Raw genomic sequence first — 26764 nt, 5'->3', positions numbered from 1 at the left:
TTCCAGGTGAAAACCAAGGGGCGCCATGGTTTACTTCTAAACTCTGCGGTTTAGAAGTTATTAGGATGGTTTGATTGTCCAATCAGAGGCACAGCTCAGCTCATGTGACGGACTGTGCCCTGTAGCTGTTCCAAAGAAAACTCAAAGCCCAAGTCATATCCAGTGTGGCTGTGTGACTGGCCTAATTTCACAGAATCAGGAACAGACGGGTGACGTTGTGGGGACTACTTCCATGTTTTACAGTCAAACTCAGTCAAACCCAGCTAAAACACACAGTAAACAGGTCCTGAATATGTCGGGGGAAAAACACACAATCTGGAAACCGCAGTCACCATGGTGTCACACTGTGTCCAACACAAAGGCAAGAAAGCAACCGCTCTGTTCAAACAAGCAGGCCCAGCCATCCCCATAAATCGTTCTCAAAGCTTCACAGAAATGTCACGCCTCTAGAATATTGCAAGTTATGAACTTAGACAGACTTTCATGAAAAACAATGAGATTAATGTTCATGTTATTCATCATATTCAGAAACGTCCCCCATGTCCAGTGATAAAGCTGCAGCTGTTCTCTGTCTCTCACTTGTTGATCAATGCTTCTCTTAGCTGTGTTTCTGCTAACTTTGGATTTCTCCGCTGGCTTTACAGTGGAACTAGAGCTCGAGCTTTATTGACAACTAATCAGGGGAGTAGAAGAAGGACTCAAAGTGCATTTGGCAGTTGGTTTTTCAGTTTACCTGCACACTGCTTTGTTTCAGCACCATGGACAGCGCTCATTGCCCAGTTCCCCGGCACTGCGTGTGTGACAGTGAGGTTGGGACTCAAAGAGAAAGAGAACCACTGATCCAAGCTAAAAAAGAACAGAAGGGGGGGCGCTGCTGAGGCACGAACGATGTAGGACGTGTTTTTGAGTAGCTCCTTGAACATACATTTTTAATATCGTTAAACTATCATTTTAAGTCTGTCCACTGCCTTCATTCTTGAGGTGCTTCAACGTTTTCCTACCAGCGGTTGCCTTGAACTTCAAATCTGGACCAATGGCAAGTTCTCAGGGCAAAACCGATCCTGCTCAGGCTGGGCGCAGCACTAGCAGGCAGCAGCTACAGCCCTCGCAGCCCGAGCCACATGTGGAGCTAAGTGCTAATGAAGAGATGCTACGTAGCATCAAGGTGATGATTGATGAACAGCGGACTGAAATTCTGACTAGTATATTATTACCCCATGTGAAAGTCTGACTGAGTGTATGACCAAGGGATTTATATTGGGGGCAATAAGGCAGACGGGGGATAGCTTTAACCGTAGGGGGTCAGTTTGAGAAAGTGTAAACCCCCACTGGAGTTTGGACATGTGTTTTTTTGAATCTTAACAAACGTTGTTCATTGACAAGGGTGCAGGCAGCTGTCCTGTGGAATATTTATCACCTCAGCTCAAACTGTATAAAAGCCAAGACAACCTCTCTGTTGGGAGAGAACACCTGGCAGAGGTCTTCTCTCCATGCTGCATGTGAATTAAAGGAAATGATTCATCACACTGTTATTTTGTAATCTTTAAAATTATTTTGACTGCAACAGGGAAAATTTCCCTGACAAGTCTCTGAGTAGGAAGTGTGAGGAGCTGGAGGCACGCTCTAGATGGCATAACATCCGACTCGTGGGTCTCCCTGAAGGAACCGAGGGCCCTCAACCTACAGAGTTTATTGCCAACCTCCTGATGGAGCTACTGGGACTCGAGGAACAACCCGGTCTCGACCGGGCTCATCGCACACTACGTGCCAAACCAAAGGAGGGAGAGCCACCTCGGCCACTGGTGATCTGGGTCGCGCTGTTTGGAGAGAGGAATAATATACTACGCCGTGCCGGTCAGAGCTCCCCTCTGCTTCACCAGGGGAAACGGGTGTATATTTTCCCGGACTTTACACCAACTGTTGCCAAGCAGAGGCGTTCATCCAGGTGAAGGGAGAGCTTCGTGCTTGTGCTGACGTGAAGTTTGGCCTCCGGTACCCAGCTACTCTACACATCTCCACGGCGAGCGGCCAGACCCACAAGTTTGACAACCTGGATCGAGCCATGGAGTTCGTCCACAGGAGCCTCAAGAGGAGCCTGACTCAACCATCTGACTGATTCCAGTTTCCACCAACTTACTTTACTTTATAGCGGTTTGTTGTTCACTTCTGTTAGGTTAGTAGGCTCCACGCTAAGCAGGTAACACGCCCACTACACACCGCTGTTCCTTTGTACTATGTTCCATCATTGCTGACTGTGTTTAGATGCTCTGACTTGGAGCACTTGGTGCCACTTTTCATTTGATCTGTGCCTTATTTGTTTATTTATTTATTTGTTTACTCCGGACACACTTGAAATCGAGTTTTTAGCTCCTGCTCGGATAATACATGGCACCTTTTTTTTGTGTTTTCTGTCTCTCTACCTGGACAGCATAGATGTATGTTCCTAGGGGTCGTTAAGTAGCAAGTTAAGCTGCACTCAGGAACGACAGGTGTTTTGATAGATAGGGGAAGGGTAGCACGCATCACTGTTTGGATGCTTCTGCTAGGGGAGCTGTTCTGTTTGTTTTGGGGAGAGGGGTTGTGTATTTTTGTACTTTTTGGGGGTAATGGCTGGCTGGCACCTACCTGGGTATTATTAATGTATGGTTTGGCAACATGTGTGGACTTACTTTGGCAGTCTTTTTTCCTCGTGTTATTGGTACTATCTTATTCTATTCTATTCTTCCAATTCATTCATCTATTATTTTATGCTTCGCTTTCACATTAAATCTTTGCTCTTTCTATGGCTCAGATGAAAGGTTCGAAGCCTAGTGTAGGTGGGGATGTTGAATTTGTGAGTCTTAACTGTAAAGGCCTAAATAATCAAACACAGTAAGGTGTTGCATTACCTGCGTCACCTCAATGCTCAAGTTGTCTACTTGTAGGAGACGCATTTAAACAAGAGAGATATTATTAGATTGAAGAAGAGCTGGGTCGGGAAGATTTACCATTCCTCATTCTCCAGTAAGTCTAGGGGTGTAGCTATTCTCCTACACAGAGATATTCCCTTTGTTCATGTTAAGACCATTTCTGACTCCTCAGGCAGGTTTGTGGCCGCTGTAGGGCATATTTTTGACGTGAAGGTCACTCTTGCTAACATTTATGCTCCCAACTGGGACGATGATACCTTTTTCAAGCGAATATTTTCAGTGTTACCAGATCTGTCTACGTATAATTTAATTTTAGGTGGGGACTTCAATTGCTGGATAAACTCCTCCTTGGATCGTTCCTCTGTATCCCCAGCGACGGTATCTAAGTCATCCAAAGTGATTAAAGCCTTTATGAATGAGTTTAATACTGTAGACCCTTGGCGCTTTTTTAACCCAGGAAAGAGAGAATATTCCTTTTTCTCACAAGTTCATCATACTTACGCCCGAATTGATTTTTTTTAGTAGACAACAAACTCTTATCCTTCAAATCCTTATCCTTTCTGCCTGTATATATGACCCAATTGTGATATTAGATCATGCCTCTACCTCTATGAATGTTTACTTTCAAAAATGTGTTCATTCGAGGCCACTATGGCGCCTGGATCCACATTTACTCTTAAGCGCCCTTCACACCGCCGCGCGGTAGCCGCCCTGAAAACCGCTCCTCTGCCGGCAGAGGCCCCTGGAATGCAGAGCGTTTTTCAAAGCGGCTCCTGCCGCCACGGCATGAGCATGGGGTAACAGGCGGCAGTGACGTAGAGGTGATTCAGCGAACGTTACAGCAGAGCCCGCCCAAAAGTCCTTCACAACACTCCCTCCTCAAAAACACGTACCCTCTAGTAGTACCTTTCAGTTTCTGTTTACTCTATAATGTGCATATGAAAGATTTTATTATTATTGTAGAGCTCTGGATATTCAGATACCGGCAGTATTAGCTCCTCCATTGCTCGTTCTGCCCCGCGAAGCCTGCTATTTCCGGGTTTTCTTTTTCATTCGATGTGATTGACTGTTCCAAGGCGGCTGCCGCCAGAAAGTTCAACACGCTGGACTCCGGGCGGCAGGGGAAAATCTGTGTGCGTGCACGTGGGCGGCAACCGTTTCTGGGTCCTACCGCCGCAGCCAAAACCGCTCGCCGCCTGCCGCCCGACCCTCATTAAAATGACTGGAGGAGGCGCGTTGCCGCGTGGCGGTGTGAAGCCCCCTTTAGATTCAAATTTTGTCAAATTTGTCACTGAATGGCTAGATTTTTTCTTTCAGGTTAACAATACTCCGGAGGTATCTGCGTCGATACTGTGGGAAACGATGAAGGCTTTCATCAGAGGGGAGATTATTTCTTATAGGACCCATCAAACTAAATCGAGAAGAGAAAAGCTGGCCAAGCTATCTGAACAGATTTCACAGCTGCATTCCCTGTATGCAGTCTTAAAATCACCAGATACTTACAAAAAGCGAGTGAGTTTACAGGCTGAGTATGATTTGATTATCTCGCAGCATACTACTGAACTCCTGCTACAGTCGAGATCTAAATTTTATGAATAGAATAGAATAGAATAGAAAATACTTTATTTATCCCCAAGGGGAAATTCAGGAACAGGGAGATAAGACTAGCAAACTTCTAGCTCACCAACTTCGCCACGTATCTGCATCGCGGCTGATTCCCCAGATTGAGACTGGCGCAGGGGTAAGTTCAGACCCAACCTTTATGGAATTCTATAAATCGCTATATTCTTCTGATTGTGTCTATACCTCTGCAGACATGCTATCCTTTTTTGAGCAACTTGATATTCCAACATTAAATTTATGGTGCAGGAGGACGTTTGGGAGGGAGCTATGAGGAGAGTACACACTTCTTCGATTTGTGCCAGGCATGCTCTGCTATCCAGTGTCGAATCTTGCACCGTGCTCACTATACGAAGGCCCGGCTGGCTCAAATTTTCCCTACATTTCCCTACAAGCTACAGCTAATCATTCGCACATGTTTTGGAGCTGTCCTTATTTGACCGGCTTTTGTTCAGAGATATTTAGTACACTGAGTAAGGTGACAGGGGGGAATGTAACCCCTGATCCTTTCACTGCTTTGTTTGGTGTGTGCCCTTCTCCACTCTCTATTTCCTTAGACACGGCAGATTTGGTTGCTTTTACAACTTTATTGGCCAGAAGGTTAATACTGTTAAAATGGAAATCATCATCCCCACCTACCTACTCAGCACTGGTTAAGGAGGTCCTTTATTTTCTAGAATTAGAGAAGATTAGGCTAACTCTAAAAGGCACAGATGTCTGTTTTGAGAGAACGTGGAATCCCTTCATGTCATATGTTCAAAGTACAGTCTGCCAGATAACTGTGAGTTGAATGTCCACATGAGTGTTTTTTATTTTTTATTTATTTAATCAATTTTTCATTTATTTATAATTATAATTATTATTTTTTAATTTCTATTTTTTTTTTTTTTAAGTATTCTTTTAATTCATAAACTGTAATTGTTTTTGCTATTAGTATGGTTGATATTGTCTTTTTTGTCTGTGTTCTTTCATTACTGTCTTTGTTTAACATGTTTTACTTTTGCTTTTGAAAATCTACCACAAACTATTTACAGACTATATGCTTAGGTAACGGGTGCCAGCCTGGGGGAGGGGGGAGTTTCAGGGTTCTTTTCTTTTTTTTATTTTCCTTCTGTTGTTGTTGTTGTTTATGTTTAGATTTCAATCTGTGACTTTATATGTTTACTGTGAAGAAAACCAATAAAACAGATTGTTAAAAAAAAAAGAACAGAAGATAAAGATAAAGTCTGGACCCTCTTACCAGCTGTGGGTCGATCTCCCCGACCGAGCGGCTCTGCACGGCCTCCAGCAGCTCCTCCAGCTCACAGAAGGACAACTTGGTCAGCTTCAGTTTGTCCAGGGCCAGATGCTCTCCGTGGAACAGCCTCCTCCACAGGTTGTCCCTGCGGCAGTGACCCATAGCCTGCTCCACGCTGGCCTGGATCTGTCTGTGGGCTGATGCCACCTCGTTGTTGAGCAGAGGGAACAGAGGAGAGGGGTAGAGCAGCCCCTGGGCCCCGGGCCCAACCCCGGCCCCGGCCCCGGCCCCTGTCATAGGAAAGAACTCGTTACTGTCACTGGGGGTCAGGACAGCTGCAGCCTCAGAGGAGGAGGTTTCCTCCCAGAGGTCCTGTTCAGCCCCATCTGGCCCCGGCTCTGTTCGATCGGGGGGCAGCCGGCCGCCCAGCTCACCAGGATCCCGATGGATCTGAGGAAGCTTCTTGAAGCGGCGCATGTCAGCAGTGAGGCGGGGAAACAACTCTCTCTGACTCGTCATGATGACGTAGAACCGCAACCTGAGGACGCAGAAGCAGACTGACTTCAACTCCTGAACTTCAGCTCACGCTCAGCCTCATGGATCTAATCAAAAACGCAGCCTGTGTGATGTTAGTGAACGCTGAGAGGAAATGATCGTTTCCTGATGTCACTGTTTGATGTCATTTCTGTGTACCTCAGTAAATGCCTTTCCCCGTCTGACTGCTCCTCAAACGGCACAGCGTTATGACACACCACCATGGACACGTCAAAGTCATCATGGTGGTGCAGACCCTCCAGGTCTTTGTAAGAGCCAGAACTAAAGCAGAGAAAAGAAACAATCAAGAGAGAACAGAAACAGAGCATCCTGGGTAAGAAACACCTCTCCCAGGGACTCCTACCTGTTCCAGAGAGCCACCAGTGCATACTCGTGTAAGTCCGGAGCTCCTTTCTTGTTCTCCGTGCTGGCTGTACCCTTGGACATGCGGAGCGGCTTCATGCCGTAGGTGCTGGCGTGGTCGGTGATGTAGTTGTAGAGTTGGTGGGCTGTGATCATTCCCGTGGAGATGGAGAAGCTCCCTGATGGAAACAGCGATCAGTCACACAACATCCTGATCCCCTCACACTGCTTCAACGGACATGTTCAGATATCCCTCAGAGCCAGCAGTCAGGCTGCTGTATGCACACTGCCTCGTATTACATAAGAGCACGTTTCCACCAAGCGGTCCAGTTTGGATCAGTCCAGTTTGGATCAGTCCAGTTTGGATCAGTCCAGTATGGATCAGTCCAGTTTGGATCAGTCCAGTTTGGATCAGTCCAGTTTGGATCACTACAGTTTGGCTCACTACAGTTTTGATCACTACAGTTTGGATCACTACAGTTTGGATCACTACAGTTTGGATCACTACAGTTTGGATCACTACAGTTTGGATCACTACAGTTTGGATCACTACAGTTTGGCTCAGTCCAGTTTGGATCAGTACAGTTGGGCACAGGTTGGCTGTAGTAAAGCCTGATCCTGTTGGTGTTTCCACAGACAATTGTGCCCCTTCGTGGTAGGCGGCGTGTAAGCTGGATGCTGATAGCTGCGCCAGCTACGGGATAGCCTGAGGCCATAGCAGCGCGACACAGTGTACCCCGTTAATAAATCCACAAACAAGAAAGATGTGACACAGCAAACACAGAGCGACAATGGAAGACATCCAGCAGTTCATATGGGTGCCTTTCACATTTGAAGCAAAATGGTACCGATGTCCAGTACCTGGCAATCGTATCAGAACTCAGCAGTACCAGTTTTTGGTACTTTTGTGTGTTTATGTGGTAATAAAGATTAATTTGTTAAATAATAAAGTCTCACATTTTTTTTTCGATTGAACATATTTATTTCTCAGTGTGTAAACTTGCAAAGCTGTGCTCATGTCCAGCATGGAAAATCAGCTACTCTTCCACTCCCTCACAGTCACAAGGATGCATTCAGGTATGGCAACATGGTACAGCTTGATTTTGCGTGGATGGGTACTTGGTACTATAGATAGAATTTGGTCAGTACCCATAAAAGTATCTAATTCAGTTCCCACCATAACTGGCATCCTAACATAAGGGTCCCAACGTAAGCGGGACGGTACATGTCAGTAATTTGGAGACCTGTCCTGAGATTAATCAGTGGAAGCACCATCAAATGTGTGCCGTAGCAGGACGAACTGAACTGAAACGCTTGGTAGAAAGGATGCTTCTGCCCCTACAAAGTAAAACAAAAAAACAACAAAGTCCCCCTAAAAATTCACAACATCCATGGATCCAGAAAGTAACACAGCACTTTTTCACATTTGTTATGTCACAGTTCATCTGTCTCTCAAATTCAACCCAAAAGACCCCAAAATACTCAAATACTGCATGTCAAGGATTCATCCTCTTTACTGAACACTTTGTTGAAGCACTTTTGACAGCTAATGCCTTGCGTCTGCTATAAGCCTGGCCCACCTGGATTTGAAGAGTGTACTTCCTCTTCTTTACACTTGCTCTGAAGCTCTGTGAGGCTGGATGGGAAGCACCAGTGCACACCTGTTTTCAGGTCTTTCCATAGACGGCCTGTAGGGTTTAGGTCAGGGCCTTCTCAGGGACCTTCACAGAGTCGTGCTGAAGCCTCTCCTTCGATACCTTGGCTGTGGTCTTAGGGTCATTGTCCTGCTGAAAGATGGACCGTCATCCCAGTCTGAGGTCTATGGCGCTCTGGAGCAGGTTTTCATCCAGGATGTCTCTGTTCATCCCTTCATTCATCTTTCCCTCAATCCTGACTGCTCTCCAAGTTCCTGCTGCTGAAAAACATCCCCACCGCATGATGCTGCCACCCCCTTGCTTCACTGTAGGGATGGTATGGACCAGGTGATGAGTGGTGCCTGGTTTCCTCCAAACATGATGCCTGGCATTCACGCCAAAGACTTCAATCTTTGTCCAATCAGAGCTGAGGATTTTCTCTCTCATGGCCTGAGAATCCTTCAGGGGCCTTTTGGAAAACTCCAGGTGGGCTGCCATGAATCTTTTACTGAGGAATGGCTTCCTCTGGCCTCTCTAACATATGGGCCTGATTGGTGGATTGCTGCAGAAATGGTTGTCCTGGAAGCTTCTCCTCCCTCCACAGAGGTCCTCTGGGGCTCTGACAGAGTGAACATAGGGTTCTTGGTCACCTTCCTGACTTCCCCCTATGGCTCAGTTTGGACTGGGACCAGCTCTAGGAAGGGTCCTAGGGGTTCTGAACTTCTTCCATTTACAGATGATGGAGGCCACCGCGCTTATTGGGACCTTCAACGCAGCTGAAATGTTTGTGGATTCTTCTCCAGATCTGTGCCTCCAGACATTTCAGTGTCAGGGGTCTAGAGACAGTTCCTTGATGCTGGAACATGCACTGTGAGACCTCATGTAGACAGGTGTGATCCTGTCCAAATAATGCCCCATTGTCTGAATTTAAAGGGTGTGTGTACTTCTGTACATGCCATATTTGGCTGTCACAAGAGTGAATTTTCAAATCTTTTTAAAAATCCTTTTTTGAGCATTGTCATTACAGGGTGTTGTAAGTGGAATTTTGAAAGACAGATGAATGTGAATGTAAGCAGGAGTAGTTCAATTCTCACCTTGAAAGACGTGGTTGCGTCCAAACTTGGGAATGTCTGGATGATGGGAGATGAAGTCGTCCAGGAAGTCGGTGAGGTGGTAGCCCTGTCGAAGGGTCATGTGGCAGCCGACCAGGTACTGGTGAACCACTCTCAGGTGGAAGTCGTAGCTAAAGGAGTGAACATGCATCAGGTCCCGGACCTTGTCACACTCTTCAGTGAAGAGCATGGAGAGCTAGAACAGAGAGATGAGAGGGCAGGAAAGTCACAGATTGATGAGTCAAACCCCAGCAGAGACTTCATCCACTGCAGGATGAGATCCTAAGTCCACTTCAGTTCACAGACTCTGAAAACCATTCAGTGGGATGTGGAACACAACACTTCTTTAATGATGAGGCGAAGACAGCCTTTCCTTCCATATGAAGAGGCTCTCAGCTGCTTCAGGCCCTGCTGCTGTTAGTCCCTGACTCTGGTACCAGAAAAAGAAGAGCAGTCTGAAGAAGATGAAATCATGAGGAACTACATTTAAATCATATTTAAAGATGAAACAGATTGAAGTCGTGACATTAAATCAAATCATTTTGACTTTGTGCCATAGAAATTTTACTCAGAATTTGTAATTTTGCATTTTTTCAATCTCATAGTTGTACTCCTAATAAGGAAGCCTCACATTTTTTTCCTGGCAGATCTAGGCTTCCATACTACAACCATATTCATCCTTTTCTGTCATTTAACATCAGTTTGCTGATCATTTTCTCTACCCTGTGAAAAGCAGATTAAGTTTGAGCCCAGGCCGACCTAGTGAATTAGAAAGCTACTGGACTTGCACGCGCCCCTCAGTTAGTGAACATAGATTTCCTTCATGTGATTCTCTGACCTTCAGCCTTGAGCTACAGCTGACTGGAAACCCTGTATCACTCTGAACAAAACTTAAGGCTCAGCTTCAGGGCCAAGATAGTCTCCTGTCAGCCTGACCCAGAGGAGGCAGATTTCTTGTCAGTGGTTGCAGTGATGGGAGAAGTTTTGATTATACACCAACAAGCAGGCAGACAAACAGAAACACAGACTGTATGTGTAGATAAAGAAAGGATAAAGCAGTACTTTGTTGATATTTCATATTACGATTGTTTCCCCTGCACATTATCTTGCTTTAGGGACACGCTCTAATCTATGCTCTAAGAAATAAATCTAAGGACGTGCTCTAAGGACACACTCTGAGGACAGCCTCTAAGGACACACTCTTAAAGACATGCTTTAAGAAATAAAATCTAAGGACACACTCTGAGGACATGCTCTAAGGACACACTTTAAGGACATGCTCTAATGACATGATCTCAGGACACATTGTTAGAACACACTCTTAGGACACATTCTCAGGACAAACTCTCAGGACAAACTCTCAGGACAAACTCTAGGGACATGCTTTTAGGACACACTTTAAGGGCAGGCTCCAAGGACACACTCTTAAAGACATGCTTTAACAAATAAAATCTAAGGACACACTTTAAGGACATGCTCTAATGACATGATCTCAGGACACACTGTTAGAGCACACTCTTAAGACACATTCTCAGGACAAACTCTAGGGACATGCTTTTAGGACACACTTTAAGGGCAGGCTCCAAGGACACACTCTGAAGACATGTTTTAACAAATAAAATCTACGGACACACTCTGCGGACATGCTCTAAGGACACACTTTAAGGACAGGCTCTAAGGACACACTCTAAAAACATGCTTTAAGAAATAAAATCTAAGGACACACTTTAAGGACAGGCTCTAAGGACACACTTTAAGGACAGCCTCTAAGGATACACTCTAAAAACATGCTTCTTCAAGAAATAAAATCTAAGGACACACTCTGAGGACATGCTCTAAGGACACACTCTGAGGCCATGCTCTAAGGACACACTCCTAAAGACATGCTTTAAAAAATAAAATCTGAGGACACACTCTTGGAGACAGGATTTAAGATATACAATCTAAGGACATGCTCTAAGTACACACTGTTAGAACACACTCTTAGGACACATTCTCAGGACAAACTGTAAGGACAGACTCCGGGGACACAGTGTAAGGATGCACTCTAAGGATACACTGTCAGGAAGCACTTATAGGACACAACCGTCTAAATACACAACCTTTCGGGACACACAGTTAGGAGTACACACTGTAAGGAAACACTCTATGTGCATTACAATGTAAGGATGCAGTCTAAGGAAACAATCTTTGGACACAGTCAAAGGAAACACTCTAAATTCAAACTCTAAGGACACACAGTTAGGGAACACTCTAGGTACACACTCTAAGGACACGCCTCAGGTACGCACTCTAAGGATACACTTTGAGGGATATGTTCAGCAGTGCTTTTAGTGAGAGTGTATGAAACAGGAAAAAGAAAAGAAAGGACAGTTATCTTCCGGTTTAAGTTTGGATGGTCAAAGATGATGACTCAAAGAGTTTGGGTGGAGAGGATGAACTCCAGTGAAGATTAGGGTTGTCTGTCAGCTGTGGAGGCAGCTTAGGGGGGCAAAGTGATGCCATGGTTGTTGTAGTTTTTCCAGGTCTACCTTTAAGTTGATAAAGGTTGGAATCAGACTTCAAACCACTCACCTGGTGCTCGTGTTTGACTGGAGAAAGGAGCTTCCCACACATTGTTACATTTTTCAAATTACTGTGATCACATCTAATGACTTTATAACAAAGAGTGGCTCTGCCCGAATGATACTAATGATACTAAAGCCCTAATGGAAAGACCCTGTATGTCCCCCAGCGTTCGACTTCAGAGAACAGATCACCTTCATTTTCAGGCTTTAAAACGAAGAAATGAAACAGCTGAAAATGATTTAACCAACTCAATGTTAGAGGGGAAAAGGCTGATTTTAAAGTCAATGCAGTCATATAAGGCAAGCAAAGCCAGCATCACATTATGGCTGTTCAATCAGTGACCATTCCCAGCCAAACTACCAGTAAGAGTAGACCTGGAGAAAGAACACAGCTCTATCAAAGCCCCAGGCCACCGCGGGTAAAAGAAGAAAATCACTGAAATGATCAGAGAAATGGCAAAGGAAACATCAACGGTTGCACAGACGCTTGAAAATAATCACAAGCTGAAACACCCACGGATTTCAGACCGGCAAGCATGGAGACGAGCAGCCTGTTGAAAGAAAAGAACGGAAAGCAAATCACAAGGAGCGTGACCCACATCTGATCCAAAAGGAAACCAAACAGGAGAGACCCAGGAGCATCAGATCTCTGAGATCCTTCATCCATCTTACCCAGGAACGCTCTCAGGCTGTAGATCTAACAGCTTAAAGGACAACACAGACTGAAAGCCACTCAGATACACCCAAAGATCCGATTACCCAAACACAAAGATTACACAAGTAAGAGACCAGGTCTGATGGCAGCAAGCAAAGCGGCGGGGAGAGGTGACACCTGATTGTAGTGGCACACCTGACCCTAAAGAATATCTGGAACATACCGCACAGTCAGATACTGGGCTGGCATCTGGAAACGGCTTGCAACGTGCTTTGGTGAGGAGGCTGCCCTGATGAAGAGACAACATGTGGTCGGACGAGGCAGACACACAAACAGAGGATGGAAAGCTAGACTCAGCATCATACAGTAACAATCAGTGAGTGACTACAGACAAGCAGGAATCCATTTTTCACACACACACACACCTACACACACACACACACACCTACACACACACACACACACACACACACACACACAAACACAAACACACACACACACACACACACACACACACACACACACACACACACACACACACACACACACACACACACACACACACAGCACTGTACACACATTAGAGCCTCACAGGCCTGGTGCCCAGAGAGTGTGAGGGGGGTCCAGCTGCAGACCTCCACTTTCAGAGGACTCTCTTGGAGGCTTAACTCTGAGAGTCCCTCCACTAGGCCATCTAGTGTATCGAAGTGGTTAGAGCAATGCTTTGAGCCGTAGTCAGGAGCCTGCAGTAACTTTTCTTTTCTCTTCCTGTTTGAAAGCATTTGCATGTTAATATTTTGCCATTTAGAGTTTTGTTTATTGTTTCTAGAATAACCGTAATACGTTTCCTTGATGAAAGTTGAAATTTTGTTTGAAAACCAAAGTAATAACAAATTATGCTAACCGCTAGCATTTAAATGCAATTTCCCATATACTTTAGCATCAAGCCAGCACTATTTTATCTATTTGGTTTTTGGTCTATTAGGGAATGTTTACATGTGGAATCTGGTGTGAGAGAGTCATTTTGGTTTCTTTGTGTGTTCAGTGTTAAAGGTAGAGTCTGCAGGATTTTCTTTTACAGGACTACAGGATCTTCATTAGGGGGCGATATGAGGGAAAAATGTCAGCATGTTTTTATGTCAGGATCAGGATCTGATTTGGATCTGACAAGGATTGTTTCCTAACTTTACTCTGGTCTGATGCCCTCTGATGTGTTTTCCCTGGAACTCTCACATTTTCACACCCTGATAAATCCATTCATTTAAAGACGTCAGCCGAAGAGTTGTTGAGTTTCTGCTGAATGTTCAGAGCTTTAGCTTTAGGCCAGCAGTCTATGCACAGTCCAGATGAAGTTAAGTGAGACCTCAGAGACAGACTTTGGTTTGACAGAAAATATAAATGTATACATCATTTAGAACATGATTCATGACAGTGAAATCTATGATGTACCATAGGATGTAAGCTGGGGGCTGTATGAAAAATGGACCTCAGGCCCAAAGTGGCCCCTAGGCCTGATTTTGGCCATGTCTGATATATGCTTTAAGGTTTAGGCTGCCCATTTTCTCTGCCTTATCTATCTGTCCCCTTTTGTCTGTTTTTGTGTGTCCAGGTCAAGCATGGCCTTCTTACTCCCAACTCCTGGAGTCTGTTACTCCTCTTCAAACCACACCTGTGTTTCTGACCTGCCCTTGGCCTCCCCTTTGTTTGCTATCACTAAAAGATGTAAAGGTTAGTGAGAGACAAAGAAAAGATAAAGGCAAAGAAAAGCAAGAGGTAAAGAGCACTCAAAGCAAAAAAAGATAATGGGGGAAACGCTGAAAAAAAGGAGGCAATGAAGTGATGAATATATAAATCTACCAGAAAAACAGAGAAGACAGACACTAGGAGAGACAGTTCAAGACAATCAAAAGATGACATCAACATAAAGAGATGACAGCACATCACAGATGGGAGCTAGACCTGGACACTTTTTCAAAAGTAAAATCTTAAAATGTTTCCTGAGCTTAGCAGACATGAATAACACAAAGCCAAGTTGGAGAGGGGGAGGGTCAGCAGCTGCTTACTTAACTTGTTAGTGGGGGGAGAGGTCGTTGGTTTGTTTGTCTGCTGATGGACGGTAAAGACCATGTCATAAGTTAGGGGCAGCCAGCCTTACATCCATCACAGAGACACAGGCCATATGACGTCTGATTACATGTGAGAATTGATAATAACATGGCTCAATACAGGCCGATGATCCCCAACAGTTTGACTAAGACCTTGGAAACCACTTAAAGGCTCTGTCAGGACTTCAGTTTGGCGTTGATGCAGTGTCCCCTGTGGTCCGGACAGGTAGTGTTTTTTCAAGATGAAGACTCCGTTTCCCATGAGCACCATTGCCCACTGTGGTAAAGATGTGGCTCTGGCCAAGGCCTGTGTTTGTTTTGGAGAGTAGATCTTCTTTATAACTCTACTTTTCTTTGTGCCTCTCAACTTTCCCCAGGGCAAAAAGCGACATGGTCATGTATGTATTTGTAGTTACACAGAGCTATTGTTTAAAAGGTGACAACAACTAAAAAACAACCAAACCTTCCTACACTGTGTGCAATTCTCAATTGCACCCAGAGGAGTAATTTGCACAGCATCTCTTATCATTTTCACGCTGGTGACTGCCAGACTTATTTATCGATCTCCAAATGTGGCAAAGGCCCCCTGACACCCTTGCTGAATTGCCTAGGTGAACTCAAGGCGTGGTTGACCCAAAACCTTCTTTGTTAAAAGAGGGGGGAACAGGAACTGTGTTGTCTGGACTCACTGATCCACTGATGGACTTGGGCCCCCTAAAAGATAATGATCAACCCTTTGTCACTGACCTTGGTGTCACCATGGACAGAGATTTTAAACTCCCCAAAGAGAGCCGCACAGACATTAAACCAGGCTTTGATCACCTTTGTCTTTATCAAAGGTTAAGTTGTTTTGACCCTTTAAGCACTCTGAGTGAGTCATGCATGCTTTTATTTCTTCACACCTGGACTACTGTAATGCACTTCATACTGACATCTCCCATAATGCACTTTCATGCTTACAGTTGGTCCAGAACTCTGCAGCACGACTTTTAGCAGGAAGCAAAAAACATGACCATATTACCCCAATGGTTGCCTCTTTGTACTGGCTTCCTGTTAGTTTTAGAATCGATTTGAAGATTTTACTGATTGTTTGGAAGCGTTGAATGGTACAGTACATCTCAGAACTCATCCAGATTTATACACCAGGGTGTGCCCTGAGGTCCAAGGGCCAGCTGCAGCTCATGGTGCCTGGGATGGGACTTGAAACCGGGGGGACCGGGTGTTTCCTATTCTATTCTATCTCTTATTTTTATATTGTATGTGTTATCTTCTTATATAACAAAATAAATGAAATAAAGAGTAACTAACAAACTATTTAGGGCCCTCTAGTGGATAGGCTGCTAAAGAACCGTCCCTACATAAAGGAAGTGATGAAGTAAGTGAAGTGATGAGAACATCTGTCATGAAAGCAAAACTGAGCCGGAGCCTCGCTGACTTCTCCTGATGTAACGGCTCAGTCCCTCGTCACAGCTCTGACATCTAGACTGCAGGCGGGGCGTTACAGAGCACCAACATGGTGTCTGAAGGTGGCAGAAGGAACTGGGATTATCAGCTCATACAAAACCTGATCTCTGAGAAGGACCCAGAGCTATTTACCTGGGAGTTGACGGTCTGGCCCATGGGGATACGGGAACACTCCAGCGCATACTGCTTCACACAGAAGTAACTCCCCTGGCAGGAGATTCACAAAAGGAAGGACACGGTTATTCAATGAATACATGAATTTATTGCCTCTAAATGAATCCTAACTCACCTGAAAAGCCAGTTCCATTAACACTATCCCCCCTGGGAGCGCCCTCTGGAGGTGGTACGCTGCAGTGCCAGAAGGTGTTGTCTGCAATAGTTTTAAAAAACAATTTTAGGACATCAGATGATAAAAGGTTTTATACACTTACTAACAATCTGAGCCATGTTTCACCCACAATACTTTAATTGATTTTATTAAAGACTGGATCTTTGGTTTTCTGTTTTCTGGACCAGTCTGACAATTCAATCCCTTTGTACAATAAGGGACAAAGCAGATGGCTTCTACTCAGAGAGCCAGGTCAGTCAGTGTGAAGGGGACTCCTCTGAAGTCCCTCTAAGACTCTGAGGCAGTTAATGGGACACAGCGTTGCCTTGTTTTTCTGTGTGTGAGAGAATTTAATACAAAATCTGAACCCTGACCTTAGGACTGTCTTCACTCTTCTGCTTGACATAAGAAAAAGACATCCTCCCCTCTGATGACATGGAGCTGAGCATCGCAGCCCGAGCCCGAGCCGTGCTGTGAAAAATTGAAGAGTGGGATGGAGAGCCAAGGTCAGCTGGGGTGATTAACAAGACTTCAGCATCAACAGAACAAGACAACTTCAAGACACTCATTCATTCATTCAGGGAGTCCCAAAGCCTGAGTCTCAATCAGTCCGTCAATCAATCAATCAATCAATCAATCAATCAATCAATCAATCAATCAATCAATCAATCAATCAATCAAACAACCAATCAATCAATCAATTAATCAATCAATCAATCAATCAATCAATCAATCAATCAATCCTCACTTGTGCAGCCCCAAATCATAACAATTAACAGAAACCCAACATCAATACCAGATAAGGTCTGATCTTATCTTAATCCACCCTGAGTACAGAGCTCTGCAGCATTTAGCAAGTTACAATGGAGAGGAAAAACTTCACTTTAACGGGCAGAAACCTCGGACAGAACCAGACTCATGTTAGACAGACATCTGAGGAGACTGGGATGCGGTTAGGGAGATAGAGGACGGAGGCTAAAAGAGAGACAGCTGCAGCCAGAAAGAGAGACAGACAAGCAGGGAGACAGAGTGGGTAGTTGGGCGCTGTGATTATGATGAAATTGTGAAAAGCCAAAGCAGCTAGAGCCTGACAGAACTCCTAAACTTTGTAGATGATCAAAAGAAGAGGAGCCTGATAACTAAAGGCTCGACCTCCCATACTACTTTTAGAGACCCTAGGTACAACAAGCAGACCTGCATGTTGAGAACGCAAAGACCTAGACGGATTATACAGAACGATTAAGTCTTTAAGATACGATGGCCCGATGCCATTAAGCGCTTTGTAAGTCAAAAGAAGAATTTTAAACTCTATAGATTTTACAGGTAACCAGTGTAGAGACGCTAACACTGGAGAGATGTGCTCTCTTCTCCCAGTCCAAGTCAGTAGGCAAGGCAAGGCAAGTTTATTTGTAAAGCACAATTCATACACATGGCAATTCAAAGTGCTTTACAGCTAACGTACAATAAAATCACAAAAGACAAAATAAAGTCATTGCATAAAATCACATCATAAAACATTAAAAATGATTAATCAAATTAAAAGAGGAGAGTGCAGATAAAATACTTTCAGTTGTTGTATGCTATGCTAAACAGAACTGTTTTCAGCCGGGCTTTGAACATGGTCAGAGTTGAGGCCTGTCTCACATCATCTGGCAGACTGTTCCAGATTTTGGGGGCATAAAACTGGAATGTAGTCTCACCGTGTTTAGTCCTGACTCTGGACACCAGCAGGAGACCTCTCCCTGAGGTTCTCAGAGACCGAGTTGGTTCATATGGTTCTAACATGTCCGAGATGTACTTTGGTGCTAGACCATGAAGGGACTTGTAAAGAAGCAGAGCTGTTTTAAAGTCTATTCTCTGAGCCACAGGAAGCCAGTGCAGAGACCTGAGACCTGGACTTATATGGTCGTATTTTCTGGTTCTGGTCAGGACCCGAGCAGCAGCATTCTGGATGTACTGACTCTGGTCTTACAGCTGGTTTTGAGAGTCCAGTGAGCAGGCCGTTACAGTAATCTAACCTGCTGGAGACAAACGCGTGGATCAGTCTCTCTAAGACAGGTTTAGACACTATTCCTTTAATCCTGGTGATGCTTTTGAGATGGTAAAAAGCAGCTGATGTTATTGATTTGATGTGGCTAGTTCAGGTCTGAGTCCAATATCACCCCTAGATTTCTAACCTGGTTACTCACATTCAGAGAGAGAGTATGAAGGTGACTGATAACCCTTTCTCTTTGTTTCTCTGGGCCACTGACAATGGTTTCAGTTTTGTCTGAGTTCAGCTGGAGGAAATTGTTCTCCATCCACACACTGATCTGTTCAACGACAGAGTGAATCTACAGGCCCATGTTCGCCTGCCGTCATTGACACGTAGATCTGAGTGTCATCAGCATAGCTGTGGTAGGACACATTACAGCTGCGTATTAGCTGACCCAATGGGAGCATGTACAAATTAAACAATAGGGGTCCCAGGATTGAACCCTGGGGAACACCACAGGTCAGGGCCATTTGGTCTGAGACACAGTTACCAATTTCAACAAAGAAAGTCCTGCCCTCGAGATAGGACTTGAACCAGTTTAAAGCACTACCAGAGATTCCCACCCAGTTTTCTAACCTCTGTAATAAGATCACATGGTAAACTGTGTCGAAGGCAGGTCCAGCAAAACTAAGACTGAGACTTTGCCTGCATCTGTGTTCAGGCAGATATCATTTGTCACCATGGTCAGAGCTGTCTCAGTGCTGTGGTGGGGCCTGAAGCCTGATTGGAAAGTATCAAACACATTGTTATGCAGGAGAAAGTCAGTAAGCTGTTGGTATACAACTTTTTCTATACCAGTGATTCCCAACCTGTGGGCCGCGGCCCCCTGGTGGGCCGCCAAAGCTTTTCCAAAATAGTTAGATTTTTGTGGGGGTGGGAATGTAATTATGTAAAAATAAAAATGTTTCAACATGTTATAGATGCTGTGTTAGTGACTGTGGAGCCTCCAACATGTTTCTCTTGTATTCAGTTCAGTCCTTCATGTTCAATCTTTATTTTAAAAAAGTGCTCTCAGAACGCAGCGTATGGCTGGGTTTCCGCTACATGTATAGGATCGTGGCACACCGCCACGACAAAGTAAAAGCTGCCATGCCTTCAGAATTATGATCTGATCTTTTCTTTTTCCGATGTTTCAGACGTAAATTACATTGCACATGGCTCTTGTATGCAACTTAAACTTTCAGGATGCCACAAACATTTTTGATGCTGCCCAGAACCAAACAGTTATCTTTCAGAAGCGAATCATCTCTCTGTGTTCTCATGTGAACTCACACTCATGGTTGGATCATATCACGCTCTAAAATAATAAAAGACAGAGCTCTGGTGGGTATTTGCCGTTCACAGCTCTCAGCTCTCAGCATCACACTCAGCGGAGTTCCGCTCCGATGCGCACAAGACGCACGGTTACTGTAGAAAAAACTACTCCACGCTGACCCCGATCACTCATCAGTGTTTACAGATGCACGTTTTCTGTGTATAAAGTCAGCGCAAGCAGAAGTGTCCCTGTCACTCTGTGGTTTATATTTGCCCTAAACTTCATCCTGATCAGCTTGTGGAGTCTGTGATGATGATCAGTGCAGTGCTAATGATGAGTTCACTCGTGCATATTACACTGCAGCTGATCGCTGTTCCTTCTCCCGCTCCTCCAGGAGTCACCTTCTGCTCTCTTTGGGACGGAAGTTATAGTTTTGCTGTTTTCCTCTCATTCTTTAAAAATCAGCAGAGGAGTTTTCCTCCAGCTTTCAGAGATCAAACCTGAAAGCCTTCAGGCCACACTGTACCTCTGTGCAGGGGCGTGTACAGACTTTCAGACTGGGGGGGCACAATGAGAGCAGCAGCACAGGTGGGTGGGTGGGGGGTGCAAACATGCAATTTATTACCATTTGTCTTGACTCACTACTTTAACTATGAGTAACTATGGTTGTATAAATATTATCACCCAGTGTATGATTTGAGAATAAATTGTATTTTATATTACTGTGCATCAGCCTGTCTAATAAATTTAAAATAGGTTTTTAAGCCCAGATAAAAAGATAGAGCTGACTGTAAACTGTGCCATTAGATAAGGCTAAACTATGTTTGTGTTAAATTGACAATTCATCTATAAAGGTTTTAAGATGTAGTATGTTTTTATGTATTTACCGGTCAGGGGTGGGCCGCGAAAATGTCTGAGACTTAAAAGTGGGCCCTGAGTTGGAAAGGTTGGGAACCACTGTTGTAGACCTTTGCCTAAGAATGGCAGGTTTGATACAGGCCAGAAGTTCTTCTGTACTGTGGCATTAAGACTGCTCTTCTTCAGGAGAGGCTTCATGACAGCAGTTTTTAAGGCCTTTGGAAATGTTTCAGTCTGAAGGGAGATGTTGACCAGATGAACAAGTTGTGGTAACAAACTGCTCAGCACAGACTTTAGAAATCTAGTGGGTAACTCGTCAAGGCAGCACGTTGACGGACCCAAGAGGCAGCATTCTGAACCAGCTGAAGAGTCCTAATAGACTTATTAGGACAGCCGGATAAAAGAGGGTTACAGTAGTCCAGCCTAGAAGAAACGAAGCATGGACTAGTTTCTCAGCGTCGCTCCAAGACAAGATGTGTCTAATTCTCTTGATATTGCGAAGATGAAAAAATGCCGTCCTTGAGACCTGTTGGATGTGAGAGTTAAAGGACAGGTCCTGATCCAAAAGAACTCCCAGGTTCCTGACAGTGGTGCTGGAAGCCAAGCTGATGTCGTCTCAGGCGGCGATGTTGTTCAACAAAGCTTCTCTGAGATGTTTTGGTCCAAGAACAATGACTTCAGTCTTCTCTGAGTTCAGTAGTAAGAAGTTTCTGCTCATCCAGGACCTTACGTCTTTGAGGCATGCTTCAAGTTTAGATTTTATTTAACCTTTATTTAACCAGGTAAAAGACCCATTGAGGTCAAGACATTCACAGCTACTGTGAGGACAGGAAAACAACACTTCCTGCAGAAACTGACCTGCGAGCTGGGGACTGGGGCCGGACCTGAACCAAAATGAAGCCCATGCTCTGAAGATACTGGACGTATTGCTGGAGGAAGGTGCTGGAAATCTCAAGCAGCCAGGGCTCTTCCTTCAGTCGGCTGGGAAGCATGTCCCCTGAGTCGGTGCTGTAGCTACGGTCCCGCCCAGACGTCGTGGAGTCACTGGAACGATGACGTTTCTGTCACAGAGGATACATGAATGATCCAACATAAGGCACAGCACATTAACCAAGAAGGCAGATCAGAGTTCCTGGTCTGATTTGTATGACATGCAATCAGGATAGAGGTCAAAGCATGGCTAACATGTCCATTAATGGACACCATACCCCATAATCAAGTCTAACCATACAAGATGAAAGTCTGACTGGTATCTGAGTCTTCCTGACAGTCTAGACTAAGACCACATGATCAGATTCTTTGCTGTGGTCTCTGGGGCCTGTGCAGCTGATAACTCTGGTACTCACAGACTGAAACCCCTGGCAGATGAAGTATTGAAGACTAAGAGGGCCAAGTCATTTGCCTCTGGCCTCAAGAGGTGAATGCTTCACATTTAAAATGTCACCTCCAGCTCACCATAGCTGTTCCTGGTTTGACGCTTTCTCTATGAATAACTGGACGTTATCTCCAGACTAAAACGTTAAGAGCTGGTGGATCAGGAGAAGCAACACAACCAAGGAATTTCATAACATTTACTGGATTTCCTTCGGAATGAAAGTCCTCTCATATTTTACCAAAGAAAACCTTTAAACTGGTCACAGTGCATGTATTACATGATACAATGGAGTTATCAGTTAATAATGACTGGCTCATGAAAAAGCACACTCCCCTCTGTCCTCTTCTTCCTGAAGTGAGAAACAAACAGCAAACATACCTTCACTGGAGGCTGAATGATCTGTTCTTCTTGGATCTGCCTCCGAAAAACAGGGTCAAAGAGGAGAGGGGTGGCACAGTAGTGGACCAGCCTGGATGACTGTTTCAGAGTCTCCAAGTCCGTCCCCTGAGGAGACATCAGGCGGGACGATTTCAGACTAGTCTTTTGATTGTTTATTGTGTCCAATCCCAATACCAAAACCTGATAAAGATTCGAACCATTTAAATCTTTCTCAACTTACCCAGCGAAAGGAAAAACTCATCAGGCTTAGTTTGAGGATGTGAGTCAAAGGTCAGTGGTCCTCATTTATCGATCCTGAGTGGGAATTGGTGCAGATCTGGGAGTAAAATGAGCTTATGGCAACATCACGTGTGATTTATTAAACCTGTGTACTCGGGCCAATCACAGCGTACACCTGGTCAGCTGTTGATAAATGTGGCGGCTGAGAACAACTATAATCTAAATAGCACGCCCCTAAATGTTCAAGGTTGAGCTGGCCAAACCCATGGAGTTAAGCACATGGAGGGACACAGGAAGAAGGGAACTTCCCTGAGCTGGTAATCGACACCATAGCAACAGAGGTAGAGAGAAATGACGCCGTGTTGTTTGGCAGCTGCAAAAGTGGCATTGAATCGAGTCAGAAAAAACATGTCTGTAAGGACATCACTGCAGCCGTTGAGAGCGTAGATGTGACAAACTACACTCCAGCTGAGTTCAGACATTTAATTGACACATCCTTGGTTTATACTATAATTAAGTTATCTGTGATATCTGACTGAAGTCAGAGGTCTGCAGTCCTGCAAGCCAATCATCACATAGCCATCAAAGTTTGAGCACCGTCTCTTCTGCTTGTCAGCTGTCTTTCAGGCTCACGCCACGGTCCTCCTGCTCCAGTCCCGCAGTCCTCATGGAGTCATCGAGACCCCGCCATCGCAAGTGTTCAGAGTCCATCAGGGGATAACCCCCAACAATCTTTATTCTAGACGCTTTATGGGTCAAACCACCAAAACTTTAAATCTGGCATTTATTAGAATAAATCTGTTTATAACTCTTTATTGTTTGAAATCAAACTGTCCACTTTTTGACACACAGTTCAGATTTATAAGATAATATTGTTCAAGTGAAAAAATAACCTTCATGGTAAATCCTGTAATTAATTTGACTTCCTTAAAGATGCCGTCAGGAGGATCTGTTTTAATGTGACTTCCTTGCCACCTTCTGGCCGAGAGTCTCACTCACACTGTTGTAATGACTTTTATTGAGGTGTGTGCTTGTTTGGAATTACTGGATACAACGCACCAAGATAAGGCATTTATCAGTATAGTTACGCTGCGCTGTGGTTTGAAACGTAACAACCAGCAAACAGTCAGTTTGTAAGTAGTTTAGTAGCTGTCTATATTTAGCTCAGCTGGCAGCCCGGTGCTCTGACACGTGTCTGTAACACGTAACGTTAGTGAACCCTGGTCATGTCCTGTCAGTCATCTACCAATCAGAGCTAACGTAACCTCACTCTTCATTTTATTGATAGACTCTCAAGTTTGAACAGACCACTGCAGAATAACTGCTGACTGTGGGTTGGAGTCAACATTAGCACTAACAGTTTAGCCCTTTTAGCCTTTAGCCTGTGCTCTATCTCTCTCCTGTTTCTCTTTCTTCTGCTCCTCTGTCCTTTTTCTGTCTGACAGTTAGGCTCCAGTGTCCACCATCACTACAAAATTAATCACAGGAATCATTTTCAGCAGAGAAAAACACAGATCTCTCTTCTCTCTGCTAAACTTCATCAGCCAGGTGTGGTGTTGTCATAGAGACTTAGATGCGCTGTAAATCAACCCGGTCCTGCTCGACCCAATTGGTAAGCTAAGAGGTAGCAATCTAAAATAACCTGTAACCAGCAACATCGGTGCTGCTAATCTCATGTTAAAGTGTGGTTCACGATCAGGCATAGATATAGCAGGGAGACTTTTTAAGATCACTTTCAAACTTCCCACAGCCCTTCAAAGAAAAAAAATTCCACTCTAAAAGTTTTATCCAACGTCCTCTGGATGTTCTCTGCAGAGACCTTATCATGGCCATGGGAGATTTTTTTGATTACTGAAAACAGCCTCTCTATTTTTGAAGTAAAATACTGAAGGAAACACATTTTATTATGAGGAGAAATCAGCTGACAGCTTGCTGCTCTTTCATAGCCATGTATTTTACAGATTGGCTGAAGAAGAGTGAAATGTTGGAAACATTCTTAGTGTCATATCTGATTTACCTTTAAATTATTTCTCTGTGAACCTCTGTTTATCTGAAAACGCTCTGCACTCATCTGATCTAATAATTCTCCACCACAGATGGATTTTCCTCGCTGCATTGCACTTTCCTTGGACATGAAACTTGCGTATATGACCTCAGAGCTGGCGTGGGATTGAGCGTACCCTCTGCCCACATTCAGGTTGATAAATGCCGATCTGTGCGTGGAAGGAGCGAATACCCATTTTTCAGTCGTACCCATGTTTGATAAATCAAGGCCAGTAAGTGTGTGTGTGTGTGTGTGTGTGTGTGTGTGTGTGTGTGTGTGTGTGTGTGTGTGTGTGTGTGTGTGTGTGTGTGTGTGTGTGTGTGTGTGTGTGTATCCAGCTGTCTCAGGGTACTCACTGAAATCGGCATGTTGGACTGTGCAGACCTCTGCTGCCAGGTCACAAACAGGTTCTCAATCTTCATCTGCTTCTCCAGCTCTGTCAGGACAAAACGAAGCACAGCCGTTAACCCTCACCACCCAGTCAGGATGAAAAGACTAACATCTTTACTCCCATGAAGCACATCATCAGTGACAAAACAACCTCTTCGCTCAGCAGCCTTAATCTCCAGGAGCTGGCCGCCATGCCGGGTCACTGCATCCCCATCCATCAGGGGTCGGATGGTGCATACGTCCCTCAAAGCCTCGTCAAAGGGAAGCAGCTCGGAGGGGAAGTGGAGCGGCGCAAGGCTTCGACCAGAGCTTCCCAGCCTGCCCTGCTCTTTACTGGGTAACGGAGGAACTGCAGACCGCAACAGAGCGTCTGGCTCCATGGACGGGCTCAGGAAGGGGTTTGGGTTCTTTTAAAGACAGGAAAGGAAGGAGTAAGACCGGAGTCAAGACAAGAGCAGGATGATAAGAGATTAGCCAAACATGTTGAGTTTTAGATCATCAGTACCAGAGGAACCAGTCTCTTTTTAGACCAGTGCTTCCAGCTCAATTTATAACTGGTGAAGACAGAAACTGACTCTGTGCATTCAGCACAACTCATCCTGCAGACAGGTCAACCAGACAGGTCAGACAGGTAGGTCATACAAACAGGTCAGACAGACAGGTCAACAGACAGCTCAGACAGGTAGGTCATACAAACAGGTCAGACAGACAGGTCAGACAGACAGCTCAGACAGGTAGGTCAGACAGACTGGTAGGTCAACAGACAGGTCAGACAGACAGGTCAGACAGACAGCTCACACAGACAGGTCATACAGACAGGTCAGACAGACAGGTCAGTCAGGTAGGTCACACAGACAGGTCAGACAGACAGGTCAGACAGACAGGTCAACAGACAGGTCAGACAGACAGGTCATACAGACAGGTCAGACAGACAGGTCATACAGACAGGTCAGACAGACAGCTCAGACAGACAGGTCAGTCAGGTAGGTCACACAGACAGGTCAACAGACAGGTCAGACAGACAGGTCAACAGACAGGTCAGACAGACAGGTCATACAGACAGGTCAGACAGACAGCTCAGACAGACAGGTCAGTCAGGTAGGTCACACAGACAGGTCAACAGACAGGTCAGACAGACAGGTCACACAGACAGCTCACACAGACAGCTCACACAGACAGCTCACACAGACAGCTCACACAGACAGCTCACACAGACAGGTCACACAGACAGCTCACACAGACAGCTCAGACAGACAGCTCACACAGACAGGTCACACAGACAGGTCACACAGACAGCTCACACAGACAGCTCAGACAGACAGCTCACACAGACAGGTCACACAGACAGCTCACACAGACAGCTCAGACAGACAGCTCACACAGACAGGTCACACGGACAGGTCACACGGACAGGTCACACAGACAGGTCACACAGACAGCTCAGACAGACAGGTCACACAGACAGGTTACATAGTATGGTGACAGAATATCTGTCTGTGTAGCTACAACAGCACACAGGGGATTTAGTTAGCTGGTGAACTGGCTTGACGGATAAGGAATTAAGCATAGTTCACCTGTTGTGAAGAAGAAACCATAAACTAGTTCATTTCAGTTGGTGTAAAGTAGGCTTTACACCGACCATATCAGCTTAATCGGATCGG

At 44.9% G+C, this 26764-nt stretch overlaps 1 protein-coding gene across 5 annotated transcripts in view; it reads right to left on the bottom strand.

The window, feature by feature from the left end:
• szt2 (SZT2 subunit of KICSTOR complex) overlaps positions 1–26764 on the bottom strand; it is a 151421-nt gene that overhangs the window by 3859 nt on the left and 120798 nt on the right. For all 5 annotated transcript variants that reach the window (XM_074668165.1, XM_074668166.1, XM_074668169.1 and 2 more), the window contains 11 exons: positions 25255–25510; positions 25070–25149; positions 22430–22555; positions 21535–21737; positions 16903–16999; positions 16490–16570; positions 16333–16407; positions 9392–9605; positions 6665–6842; positions 6460–6582; positions 5770–6304 (listed from right to left, as the gene is read on the bottom strand). In XM_074668165.1, coding sequence (XP_074524266.1) covers positions 5770–6304; positions 6460–6582; positions 6665–6842; positions 9392–9605; positions 16333–16407; positions 16490–16570; positions 16903–16999; positions 21535–21737; positions 22430–22555; positions 25070–25149; positions 25255–25510 — 1968 coding nt within the window. The remainder of the gene's footprint in view (positions 1–5769; positions 6305–6459; positions 6583–6664; positions 6843–9391; positions 9606–16332; positions 16408–16489; positions 16571–16902; positions 17000–21534; positions 21738–22429; positions 22556–25069; positions 25150–25254; positions 25511–26764) is intronic.

The sequence above is a fragment of the Halichoeres trimaculatus genome, unplaced genomic scaffold (assembly GCF_033239565.1).
Source record: "Halichoeres trimaculatus isolate MK-OKI-2021-1 unplaced genomic scaffold, fHalTri1.1 fHalTri1_scaffold_4, whole genome shotgun sequence".
NCBI lineage: Eukaryota > Metazoa > Chordata > Actinopteri > Labriformes > Labridae > Halichoeres > Halichoeres trimaculatus.
The sequence above is the reverse complement of the archived record's forward strand: the minus strand, read 5'-3'. Positions and strand labels throughout refer to the sequence as shown.